General features: G+C 36.6%; 1 protein-coding gene across 1 annotated transcript; it reads right to left on the reverse strand.

Annotated features, from left to right (window-relative positions):
* Positions 1-2,355: 2,355 nt before the first annotated feature.
* On the reverse strand, positions 2,356-13,710 carry LOC122092102 (phosphoserine phosphatase, chloroplastic). Its single transcript, XM_042662413.1, has 7 exons — positions 13,517-13,710; positions 10,126-10,356; positions 9,586-9,826; positions 6,953-7,046; positions 4,190-4,339; positions 4,053-4,106; positions 2,356-2,693 (listed from the first exon to the last, which is right to left on the reverse strand). The coding sequence occupies exons 2-7, from the start codon at positions 10,346-10,348 to the stop codon at positions 2,568-2,570; spliced, it is 888 nt and encodes a 295-aa protein (XP_042518347.1). The 5' UTR covers positions 10,349-10,356; positions 13,517-13,710; the 3' UTR covers positions 2,356-2,567.
* Between the last annotated feature and the right edge of the window lie 435 nt (positions 13,711-14,145).

Consider the following 14,145-nt stretch of genomic DNA (forward strand, 5'->3'; position numbering starts at 1 on the left):
TATTCGATGCATTTTAGGCCTTTTTGCTAACCTATCAAAGTTAACTATTAATTTTGATAAGAGTGGTCTTGCTTTCAACTCCAATGTGCCTATTGATGTCAGGATATCTTTGAGCAGAGCTCTAGGAATAAAGGAAATGAGTTGTGACTCTTCTTACTTTGGGACTTATTTCTTCTGTCATCGGGCCAAATCCTGTTCTTTCAACCAGGTGGTCAAAAGAGTGGAATTGAAACTTGAGTAATGGAAAGCTAACCTACTCTCTTATGTTGGCAGGACGGTTCTTGCCCAGTCTGCTCTCTCCTCAATTCCATTTTATTTGATGTCTTGTTTTGCCTTTCCTAAAGTGTTGTGCAGGAAATTAGATTCCATATGCATTTTTGGAACGGATACTCAAAAGAGTCCAAGAAAATCTATCTCATTGAATGGCATAAAATATACTTATCCAAACTTCAGAGAGGCCTTGGAATTCGTGATTTAAAGACTCAAAACGAAGCCTTACTCTTGAAACTTGGATGGCGTCTCCTCACAAATGAGCATCTCTTATGGACACAGATTCTAAAAGCTAAATACTTTCCTAATACGTCAGTATTTGATCAACAAACTCTGTGCAAAAGTGGATCTATTTGTTGGAACATCATTGTAAGTATCTCCCAACTCTCCAAAAAATGATCTTCTTAAAAATTGGTAATGATAAGGACACAAACTTTTGGACTGATCCCTGGATCAAATCCATTCCATCTTTTTTCCTTACAAACTTCACATTTTCCAAAATCCATCCCCCCACACCTCTTGAAAGTTAATGATTTCATGTTGGGGAATGAATGGAATGTTAGTTTCTTAAATTCATTACTCCCTCTTTCCTTCACTAACAGGATCCTTCGAATTCCTATTTCTAATAATAATGACAAATGGTGGTGCCACCTCTTAAAACATAGATTTTTCTCCACTAAAATAGCTATCAAATTTCTCAAATTTAATATTTTTACTAACTCCAGTAGATCCTCAAACAGGTGTACTTGCATAACTCCATGCTCGCACTAGTGGTGCTATTTATAAAAGCTCAAAATCCACCCCAAATTTAAACTTTTCTTTTGGAGAATAGCACATGAAGGAATCTCCATTAAAGACATTCTACGAAAGTGGATGGATATTGACCCTATTTGCAATTTGTGCTAGAACCAAAATGAGAATACTTGGCATATCTTCCTCTCTTGTGAGTTCTCAAAAAGAATATGGGTACTGGTCCGTTGGGCCTTAAAACTGAACTATTAAATGGTTCTTCCTTTTCAAGTTTAATTATGTTTTTCTTTAACACTAACACCATTCCTTCAAATAAATTGGATTTCTTTTTCAGTGTTTTTATTATTATGTGTTACCACATTTGGAAACACAAAAACCAAGTCTCCTTTGAACATGCGAAACCCAATCCATATATCGTATTGCAATAGGTAGAGTACTAGATCTCTAATAGCATCCCTATACACTTTGATGAACGACAGGAGACCATACATAACCCTACACCAACCCAGACAATAACACTCCCTTGTTTCAATCAAAAAATTTAAATTTGCACAGGGATCACTAATAACACCAAAAACATTTCTAATTGGGTTGTTTTGCTTATAATTGAAGGGAAGTGTATCTTACTTTATGCTAATTATATTATGACAAGCAAGCATCTTGAGGCAATAGCAAAAAACCTACTATATGGGATGAACCAAGCTAGGAAAAAAGGATGGGAGATAGAAGAAATCTAAAGTGATGCAAGGGAATTAGAGAATCTCATGTCTGCAGATAGCACAAACTTATGGCCATAGAGCGCAATACCCCCTCTTCTCGGTAACTGCAGATGTTTTGTTTAAACTGAAGTTTTGTTACAAAAGTAACAATGATCTAGTTTTCTCGGTCAAAGCCTTAGCCCATAGGGCTATGAACTTGAAAACACTAATTAGGGATCCTATCTTGATAGACACTTATTTTAGTAGTTAATAATTCTTCTTTCCTTCTAATAAAATATATATATATATATATATATATATTTATATATATATCAAATCCCTCAGATTACGTTGGTAGCCAAGAAAAGAAAAGAAGAAAAAAAAAAAAAAAAAAAAAAAAAAACTTATTTACAAATATAGCCTTAGGCTCTGTTTAGTTGCAAGAATAAGGACAACTAAGGGAAGGAAAATGAAATTAAATGAGAAACAAGAAAAAAAATTAAAAAATTCCTTCAATGATTATGGGGTTACCATTCTAAAAATCTTACAAAATATGGTAATCAAAATTAATTTTCTAGCCTTATCGAAAGAAAAAATCTTTCTAGAAACATATTCACATAAAATTTGCAATTTCCAATAGACAAACCAGACACCCCCTGTAACATATTTTGCTTCAGCTTAATTTTACAGCTTCCATAACATAGATAATAAGAAACCTTGAAGGAATTACAATTAGTATACTATAAAATTTTCCACCTTATGATTGATGGAAAGTATTCAATAGATGTTAAAGCAACAGCCCCAGGCATAAAATTGAAAAGAAAAACAAAAGATGTGTGTAGTAACAAGTTATTCTAAGGAATTTATCAAATCTTGGAAGTTGAAAACCAGCCAATCTGCCTTTGCTGCAACTGCTTCACGAAGTTGAACTCCAGCGTAGCAGAAAAATAAGTCAGCACCACCTGGCTTACGAGCCTAGGCAATACAATAAAGTTAATGACAAGTTCAATGCAAACATTAATTGAAATAAAATGAGCACATTGCTCTGAAGTGTCACATTCTTGTTTCAATCTCCCTTTGTTTTTCTATTTTGCATTCATTCCATGTTATGCAAGATTTGTTGCATCCATAATTAATGCCAAAATTCGCATAAACTCACTACGACTAATTCACTAAAATGGTTATAAATTATTCCTCCACCAAATTTTACGAGTATGTAAGGTGTTCTCTTCATTTACAGTGTCATAACAACCTTGTGTAAAATATGAGATGTCTATGCAAGAACTAGATATTGTAGCAGACAACTAAAAAACACAACACTGCATGCATAGATGCAAATAGAACAAGACTAGGTGGCTACAAGCCAAAACCACCTCCTTAATAATTAACTTCTCAGACGAAGACACTGCTAGTGCAGTTGGTTGGAACCCCTGCAGGCTGTTGCGGGAGCCCAAAAGATCAGAGCCACAAAAAAGGAAACCCACTTAGATCATCAAATTGTCCCCTAACAATATTGCAATTTAGAAGACAAAAAATTCCTATATGACCACACTGGATACAGCATATATCCTTTGAAAGGGTATATAAATCAATATGGTGACATTGTTACAGATATACCCTCAAATTGCCTCCCATATTCGATAAAAACAAGAATCTCAAGCACCGCAAATCCTGATTATCCTACTGAAAGTTTCCTGCAAAGGTTTTCCTGAACTCATACTGTTGAAAAGGGAAATATGTTGTGCTAGTTAAAGACATTAAAAGGACAAAGGAAGTTCAAAAATGACTTGATTGAAATAATGAGAAAGACAGGAGTGTCTTATTATTAATGCAAGACAATCAGACAAGACCCTAAGTAGAGTGAAATGATGGAACATGATTCAAGTTGACCCAATGTAATTCGGTTATGGCTTAATTCGAGTGTAATTGGATTATGCCATGTATCTAATTGTACAGAATCAATATAGACATGAATTGTAACACTGGCAGAGGATCTTGTGAATTGTGATGTCTATGTATGTAAGGGAAGTGCAAATGTAAAGCATGTACCATGAAGACTACTCTATCCCCTGGTGAACCCATGATCAAACCCATCAAGTATCAACATGAATTATTCCACATACACAATAAATGCTCCGTAACTATTGTGTGGGTGGTCCAATCCCATGGTGATACTGGTTCAATTTAACAGCCAGAAATCACCAATTACCCTTACTTTCATGGTTATATACACACACGCGACTAGTGCCTTGAATCCATGAGCCTGAAAAATCCATAAAATCAGAACCATCCCCTAACATGACTAGTGCCTTGTATGCAGAAGAGTTCTCTTACCTCAAGATCAGTTGCACCATCACCTAACATGACTAGTGCCTTGTATCCATGAGCCTGTAAAATCCAAAAAAAAATCAGCACATCCTCCAAAGTTGTGAATTCAATCAGCAAACATCCACCCATGGTTTAAAACTGACCTCCCTAACATTTTGAACAGCAGTGGCTTTCCCACCACTCCTAGAAGTAGGTTCATTCCTGTCAAACCCAAGGAACTCCCCAGAACTTCCAAAGAGCAGTTGATTTGCATAGATGTTTTCAGAGGGGATTCCAAGAAGGTACGCAATGGGCTTCAAACAATAAAATAAAAAGGAAAAAGGAAAAAGGCACTCATTAGTAACACTAAAGTGAATACTACATTCTCCTGCAATCTGCAAATTAAAATATAATATATATTCTTTAAATTAAATACAAATAATTTACCCCACCATAGATTTCAATAAAAAAAAAAAAAGGAATTCATTCTAATGAGAAATCATACATTATCACAGAAAAGCAGGATGACAAACTACATTGAAAGCTATTTTAGGACCCAAAGCATCTATGATTAGTGAGTTTCTGAGAAAAGGAAGTGCACACTGAAAAAGAAGCAGAGATATTGCAGCCACCCATTTACCACACTGAAAAACATCCTTTAGCCCAATGTCAATCCAATAAGGTGATCCTAACAGGAAGGGCTGGGTTATAATACATCTTAAAATCTTGACAATAAAAAAAAAAGGTAAGAAAGAAAAAATCATTAGAGGCTACCAGTACTGTTTTCCTATTGCAGTGTCCATTGTTGGCATTTAGCAACGATAAAGAAAGAATTCCATTACACCGATGTATTACAAAATATTCCTCAGGCTTCACATCGTTTTCATGCATTAAATTTCATTGGATCAAGCCTCATGTTAAAGAAGATGGTCCATCTAAATGAAAATTAATTTAAAGGCTCTGTGTTTCCAGTTGTTTTTCCATTAGGGAGAGTTTTTAAGAACACCAAGATCATTTAGATCCATAGGATATTAGGTTTCTCTTAATAGTTTCCCAATAAGTATATTTTACATCACGGTTCTGGTTCTTCTTGGTTTCTAAGAGATTGTATCTTTCATAAGGAAGAGACTTTTCTGTCCTGAAGTGCGGCTCCTGCACCAGCATGGATGTCAATGAGAGAACCCGTGGAAGCAACAACAGGGGTGGGATTTTTATCTATCATAGGAGGTGTGCCAGTCATTCCACAGGGGCCTGTCTGGGCACAGGAGCCATGCTCCCAGATAGGCTCCTTTTTTCCCTTTTATAAATAAGAGCAGAAGGTAAAATTTATAGATATTAATATTTAGGTGAGTTAAAATTTACACTGAGTTGATTCCAAATAATCCTTGTTGTGTTCATGTGCTCTGTGTTTAATACTTCATACCAATCTAAGAATCCCAATCAATTTCACTTTCTTTTTTTTTTTTTTTTTTTTGCGGGGGGGGGGGGGGGGGGGGTGGGGTTTGGGGGGGTGAAGGGATGGGATTAATAAATTCTCCAACTGCTTGATCCTACTGTTTCAATATCCTTCCCTTGATTGTTCTAGAGTATCAGATGATCATATCAAATTTCTGTTTCTGCCACATTGACCCCAAGCTGTCAAAATATATTGCTTTTGGCATACAAATAAAACCACATCATTTGAAACAGCATCCAATTTACCCCTGGATTCAAACAAACACGTAAAGTTTAAAGAACACGGATAAAAGCTACTTATTGAGTTTGTCATGTTTTAAGTTTCTTTTTTTTTTTTTTTTTTAATATTTCAGATCTATTTGCTGACCAACAAACTGCGAAGAAGACAAAGAGGGCTCATATATAAAAATAGTTCATGACCTATGTAGTCTCATAGAAATCTCCAGCTACATTCTATTGATCCATGCATTTGGAGAATCTAATGCTCATGCACAGGATACTCTCCCTCCTATTGCATGCCATGTCTTAATTACCAATTTAATTTCATTTCTTCAAATTTCGGCTGAAAATTTCATTCCACTCACCTAACCAAAATGTTTATTGGGAGTTCTCAATTCATTTCCGAAAAAATGTATTTCAGGAATATTTCAAGGATGCTAAAAATTTTGCTCTTTTTTTATTTTTTTTGGGCCAAAATTTGAATTTCTACTGAAATGGAAATTGACCAAGATAAAGGGCCATGGGTTTTGAGGCCTAAGTTGCAATCCTAAACCTTTTTTTCAGGTTGGCCAGACAAAAGAATTGATACTAATATAAGGTTTAAGCTAGGGATTTAGTTATATGTATCAATAGTCAATTAACAACGAGGCTGTAGTTTACTCAGAAGGACTATTGTGACTAATGATGCTACCCTGGAGAGAAGGAAGGCCACAAACAAGAGCCAAGTTGACTATTAGCAACGCTGGAGTTTGGCTTGGCAGCTGAGGTTTTTAAGTTTTTGGGCCTGAGTTGCAATCCTAGTCCTTTTTCAAGTTTTCTGTTGGAATCTTCATGTTAGTCCTCGAAATGAAATTTATAACTAAGGGTTGCAGTTTGAAATTGAAACACCACTAAGGAAGAAATTTTATGCATTTTCTTTACTTGGCATAATTTTCCACCAAATCTCATCCAATGAAGGAAGGGTTTAAGTATCTTCTTCCTCATGTATGATCAGTTGGATGCTCAATACTTCCAAAGGCTCCTCTTTCTATAGCTATGTTGATAGGAACAAGTAGTCTTTAACATTTCCTTGCTATGGAGACTATCCATCTGGGTAAAACACAAAGACATTTCTCCTCTTACAACCATGATACCTAGAGAGTATGGCACAGCCCCATAGGAAAGTAAGCCTATGTCAAAACAATTGTAAGCCTATGTCAAAACAATGTTTGCTATGGAAAGTAATTAACTTATTCTAAAGTTGGGCAGCATACTTGGATCATCTGACGAAAGCCTCCAGAAATCAAATAAACATCAGTTTGTTTAGCCTTCAATTTCTTGATCAATTCATCTATGCCAGGAGAAAGTCTGCAAATTCAAAATGTTCAAATATTAAAGAATGTTGAAATCTAAAGTGTGCCTAAATTATGAATTCAATCAGGTAGGCATCATAGAAGACAATAATAATATAAAGGAACTCATGATGCATTCAAATTTCAAAGTAAAAGTCCTAATGGCAGTATATTGTTCCTAATGCAAAACTCCAAGAAGCAGTGTACCAGATGTAATAACAATACAGTATGTAGTGTTTCCCTTTATATTCTAAGTCATCTTAAATTAAGTAAATAACATGTAAAAGGATAATTCCAGTGGTCTAATGCAATGTAGCTAGCATAAGAACTGAGAGTAACTATCACAAATTTGAATGAGCAAGGCAGACTGAGAACCAACAGGACTCCCATCCCAAGGGCCTCACCAGCTCAGACTGAACAAAGATTGGATTTCCTTTCTAACAAGTCAGGGATATCATTTTAATCTTCTCTGTACATAATTAAGAACTTATCAAGTAAAGAATAAACAGAGAAAGTACAGCTTACGGATAAAATACTTGAAAAGCAGGGGCAGAAACACCAGCCCAGGGGAGTTGAAAGAGAAACTACAGCAGAATTGAGAAAAACAAGCAAATCACAATCCATTAACAAGAATTGAGAAACTAAACAAAGACATGCCCACATGTAGCAAGCAAATCACTTCATCCATTAACAGACATGGACATATTGAAGACAAGATGTTTAAAGTATGTCAAACCCATAATCCCCTCGATTAGCTCTCTTTCTTAGTATGCAAGCCTAACTCAATTACTAGGGGGTTCAGAGAGAGAATTTTAGAATGTCTAAATCCAAATGAAAAAGATAAGAACCTTGGCCGTATTGAATTCACATTTCTAAAATGAACCCAAAAAGAATTAATGACGACCATCAGAACACCTAAAGGCAATATGAGCAAGTGCATAGATTCCCAAGAAAGGGCCATCAAAATTGAGCCATGTGTGTTAGCAACAAGGGAAACAATTTGCGACAATCATGGATGATAGGTAACAACTATCAATTTTAATACAAGGCCCACTTACTATCATTACCACTAACACGTTTGATACACATTGAAATAAAATCCAATTCGCAATGGTTTTAGTTAAACCGCAAACCCAAAGCACACCAAGGACCTTGTCCACAAATTCCTTATGCCCTCACTCGTAAGCACCCAACATGATGGCTAATAAAAGTACAAAAAATTGCAACAGAAATTTAGCATCGCCCTATAATGACTCCCCCCCCCCCCCCCCCCCGATAAGTAGCAATGGTTACTGTTAAGAAATGTACATCACATGAAAAATACCTGACATGATTTCTGCACATTAATTTCAGGGAGTTCAGCACATCAATTTCAGATTTTTAACCCCAGCACATTAGTCCCTTGATTACATGACTAACAAAGGAATCTTCAGCACACAGTAACAACAGTAGCAGCAACAACCATTGCTGCACTATAGACACCAAATTTATGCAGAACCTTCAGAAGAAAAAATAATTCAGAACACTCCTTGATTATTGAATTCTGAATGAAGAAAGGAAGGGAAAAGAATTACTAATCAATATAGCTACGAAACCATGTTACTGAATCAGAGACTTCCTTAAATAGTAAACTGAAACAGAAAACAGATCCAAGAGAAAGGGATCTGCAGGAGAAGAGAAGGAAGAAGAAAAAGAAGAAAGAAGGACAGGAAGAAACGATGAAGGAAAGAAGAATCAGATTGATAGGGTTCTGAATAAAGCATTTCATATTACTTTCACATGTTATGCATGTGGCAAAAAAGGGTCGTATTCTAGCTTTTTTCTATGGAGCACTTTGTGCAGTAGTGCAGGCCCATTTTCTCGAGAGAAGCACAGAGAAATAAATGTTTTTTTTTTTTTAAACCTAATGGCTCCGAATTATTTTTTGCTGAAAGGAGGAAAAGCAGTGGAGGATGATGACTATTGACAGCACCAGAGGCAACCAAATTAAAGGAAAAAAATTTTATTTTTTGTTGTAAAAACCACAACTAGCATATCTTTTATCTAGATAGAATATGAAATTTCCTAATTGAAGACAGTGCATAGGGAAAAATCAAATTCGGCAGCCCTGTACCATCGAAGAAATGACTCAATTATAGAAAGAAGGCCTGAAAAAAAATCTGACAGAAGCAAATCGATTAGGAAGAATAGCATAAAGACTAGTATAATGCTAACCCTGTTAGAGATACTAGTTATGTTGCTCTAATGGTAGTTTAGTAACTATGTTTTATTTTCCCTTTTTCCCTCCTTATGGAGGTATGTGTAATTTCCTGTAAATATGTTAGTGAGATTTTACTCACAACATTCTATTCCACCATACCATCGCCTCCTCTCCTTCTCCCTCTTTTACTTCTTCTTCTTCTTCTCCAACTCTCTTCTCATTGTTCTTCCTAATCCCCATATTCTAACTAACTCACCAGTACAAGAATCCAATAGTTAAGAAAGAAAGTACATAGAGGCTAAAGCAACAGGTAGTCAAGATGTCCAAAGTGATGACGAAGAAAAAGAAAACACACCTAGGAGGTCTCTTCTCAAGGAAATCCTGGAGTTGGGACAGAGAAGGGTTAAACAGAGAAAGTCTGGCTGCCAGAGCATCCTCAAAAGGAACAGAACCACTCATTGCCCTAGCAGTCCATTCCGCAACAGCCTTTCCAGCTCCACAGAACTCAGCAAGTTCATCGATGCCCTCATCTAGGCAGACAGTACTATCCACATCAAAGCAGACTGCATCAGCACTTTGCCATATCTCAAGAACCTCTGCAAGGAAACAATCAAGTGAGAGCCAATGACAATAAGACTCAAGGATCACTATGTGGTTCATCATTTGAGAACCCATTGATTATAGGGCCAAAACTTGGTCAACTATCTCAGTCCAACTGCAAATTCCAGTCATTCTAAAAGTTCAGCTTACTTATAATAGTTCACTGAGTTTTTTAGAGATAATACAGAAACCCATCACCTATGGGCCCATCTCTGAATGAAGTTTGAGATTTTAAAAACATTCATATAAATCATAAGATGAAATTAAAATCCATCAAAAAGTTCATGTGTACAACCTCTCGAAGGCTGAGTGTTGTTGAATCGCGCAGGAACAGCTGATTCTAAAGGCTGAACTGAAGCTGTTATGGAGGTGACCAACCTGGGCTGTTTGCTCATCTGAAGACGATTTGTAAGCAAACCTTTTGTCAAATGAGGACGGTATGGTGGGGAAAGAATGTATTGTCGGCGAGTACAATGGGGTCGAACCGTAATGGTCCCTGTGCTCACCAACCCTTCCATCAAATAATCTGCTTGCAACAGATAAAAAATCTCACCCTCAACACTAACTCCTCAGATGTGAATGAAGTAAAATCGAATGCTTTAACAAACAGAGACATTCACTTCCAATAACAATTTCAAAGAGGAAGTATAAAACCTTGAGAGAAATATAGAAAGAAAACCCATCACAACCAAAAACATAAACTGGCATGAACCACAATCCAGCTCTCAAAAGCCAAACAAACAAAAGCCAAACAAAAAGGCCAAGCCCACAGTCAATTCAATTCAACTCAACTCAGCCTTCTCTCAATTATATGGGGTTAGCTACATGGATCTTCGCCAATCAAATCTACTGAAATCCATAATTATTACCAGTCCTAAGACATGCATGACTTTCCTCATCACTTCTCCTAGTGTCAATTCACACCTGCCCCTTGCTCTTTTAGCTCCTCCGCCAAGTTGAATCATATCATTCCTTACTTCTCTCAACATATCATGCTTCATAACTACTAAATTAGCTCTAATTTCTTCATTCATAATCTCCCCTTTCTAGTTTTTCCACTCATCCATCTCAATATCCTCATTTCAGTTGCACTAAGTTTGTTAATATGCTGTTTCTTCACTGCCAACATTAAGCTCCATATATCATTGACGATCTTATAAGTCCTCTAGAATTTTTCTTAAGCTTTAGTGGAATACATCGATCTTACAACACTCTAAAGCACCTCTCCATTTCATCTAACCTGCTCTAATTATTTGTACAACATCATCCTTGATTTATCTTTCATTATTTATTACTGGACCTAGGCACCTAAAATTATCACTTTGAGGTATGTTCCTGTCACCAATTTTCATCATCGTACTTTCAGACCTATTTTTACTTAAATTCCTCTCCATATACTCAATTTTTTGTTATATTAAGCACAATAAAGACCAATCTTTTGCCGTATGAAGGGCTAATTTGGTCGTTTAGTTGTCAGACAATAGGATATCCTCTAGATCATCCACATGTAAAAGTGGAATATTCTAAGCATACAATTGACCATGTATTGGATTCCCTCCTTTGTATTCAGCCTTTTAAATTTTTTCAAACATGCAACTTTTCAATAAATTTCCAAACCTTTATTTGTCACATGGTGTGATACAACTAAAGCTCAATGCAAGATTAGAGAGTAATTGGACAACGTGCAAGCAATTTACTTGGCACTCAATTTTTTTGGGAATTGTTATCTATATAACATTGAATGCAGGCCTCAGTGCAACAGTAAAGTTGATCCATTGTGACCTAGTAGTTGCGAGCTCAAGTTGGGAAACAGCCTCTCCGTGAAGTGGGGTAAGGCTGCTTTGCAGTATGACCCTCCCCAGACCCCTTAGTGGTTGGAACCTCGTACACTAGGTATGCCCTCCCCAGTGAGAAGAACAGTATATTATACCATCATGGTCTAACCTTCTATCAGTCTATGTTTATATTCAGCCTACATTCATTTTCCAAAAGATATCAAAAACCTCTTTTTATTTCAGAAAAGTCATAGGCTAAACTTATCAACAGGTAAAAGAACCTTTTCTTTTCTTTTCTTTTCTTTTCTTTTCTTTTTTTTTTTTTTTTTTTTGTGTGTGTGTCTGTGTGTGTGCAGTAAATGTGGGGAAAAAATGAAGCCGATCAAACCCGTTAACATAAAGAAACCACGAGGATTTGAAGTTCTAAACAATAAGCACATAATTTTCACATCTACTTCAAGAGAACTGTTAAGTTTGTCTCGAATTTTTGACTCATTTTGAAGATTGACCCGCTCCAACATATTTTGGTGGCGACTCGAATGGGAAGTTTTCTGAGATCTATGATGGAAGCAGAGGGTTTGGCCGATAGGTATCGGCCCAAGCCCAGAGCCTAGATCTATGCCCTCGGGTATGGTTCGACCCGATGGATCAACCCGTGACTTGGAGGAGTATATAATGTACTATCATCTTGTTGAGCAAGTCATTGTAATTTTGGGATTTTTCGAGTTAGGGTTTTAGGGCAAGTTTTCTCGCCGCTGTTTAGGTGTATTCTCTCTTCTACATAGTGAAACATCTTCTTTTTCGCCCGAGGACATAACACACCACATCAGTGTGTGAACCTCGTTAAATCTCTGTGTTGTGCGGATTTGGTTTTGTTTATTTTCGTATTTGTTGGCGTTTGCTATAACAAGAACCCAAATCTAGAATTCCTAATAGTACTATTTCTGATTGTGGCAATCCTTCTCAGTCTTTTTCTTTACTTCAAAACTCAAAATCACCCATCATTAAGTCCCCTAATTAACCAATTTCTTAGATCTCTATATGCCAATCCAAAGAAAGAACGACATTGAGACTTAATTAACAATACAAGCACAACCATTAAGCGAGAATAAAAATTTACCACAAGAAGAAAAAGAAAAACGGAAAGAGAAGACATCAAAGCAACTAAAACTTGTGTTTCCCAAATGAACAACCAAAACCCATTGCTTAATAAGAAGGAAATGAACTTTGGCAAAGCTGTAGAATGTAGACAATAGAGAGCATGATCTAGAGCATCAGAGGTGATTTTCAGTTTTAACGGAATTTTATTGGAGCTTAAGAAGAACCCCCCCCCCCCCCCCCCCCCCGGGGGCAAATCTATAGATCACCATTAACCAGCAAAAACTGCCTCTAAACCCGTAATTCAGTAACTAGAAGATAACAATATTGGCCAATTCTACAATAGTACTCTTACGGAGTTAAAAATGATAATAATAATAATATTATTATTAAAAAAAAAAAAAAAAACTATTCCTCTCGCTCTAAACAGTGAATGAACTCCATAACTTCCAAAATCAGAGCGCGAAAAACCTTCCCACCAACACTTCAATAATTTTCCTCCCTTGCTTCCAAAACCATCCTATAAAACTGTTATGGAAACCTATTCCATGGCCGTCATACCTTCGCTTCAGAATCACCAAAACCCAAAAATGCAACAATTCATCAAACACTCAATAGGCGAACGCCTCAGCCTCACAACAGCTTCTTGGAAAACCCACATTACCCCCAAAATTTCCAAAATTTTCATTTGCAGGTAAGATAATGAAAAAAAATTTGACAAAAGAAAAATTATTTATAGACTGATTTCCAAGTTAGATTCAAAATGAAAGAAAGGTAGTAAAACAGCAAAGAAGGAGATGATACTTTACTTACAAGTTCCAATCTAACTCTGCAAATCCTGTGATTCTCTCCAATCCCAAGAAAACCAAAATCAATTACAGTACTGGGAATTAAGGGTAAAAACGAAGGCACAAAATTAGATCCGAAGGAACGAAATCGTTACAGATTGGAGAGAGAGATCGCGAAACGAGCACTCCTCGAGTTCGAACAACCGTTAACTGGAATCTGTTGTTTTAAACTATACTCTTTTCATATTCCCTTTTTGGCCCTTCATAAATAATTGTTTTCCTCTTTTAGGTTAAAACACTTCATAAAAATTCTGAAGACTAAGAAGGGCCAACTAGTATTTTCAGAAGATGTGGTTGGTGAGGGAATCTATCGTCAAAAAAGTCGGCCCCCCATCGTACGAAATCCGACGACAGAGAAGGTGGGGAATCCTTTCACTGATGGGTGATGGGTGAACGGAAACTTCGTCCAGAGTTTTAAAACATGGAATCCGGATCTGAATCCGGTCCGGTCCGATCCAGGCTGGAATTTGTTAGATTTTGTGTGAACCCTAGATAACTGAATGTGAATTGGTGGCCCTGGGATGGAATCAGGATCGACCTCAGTTGATGCCCAAAAGACGTGTTTGTAGTAGAATTGGGAGCTTAGGCCAACCA

This window comes from Macadamia integrifolia, chromosome 10 (genome assembly GCF_013358625.1).
Source record: "Macadamia integrifolia cultivar HAES 741 chromosome 10, SCU_Mint_v3, whole genome shotgun sequence".
NCBI classification, from domain to species: Eukaryota; Viridiplantae; Streptophyta; class Magnoliopsida; order Proteales; family Proteaceae; genus Macadamia; species Macadamia integrifolia.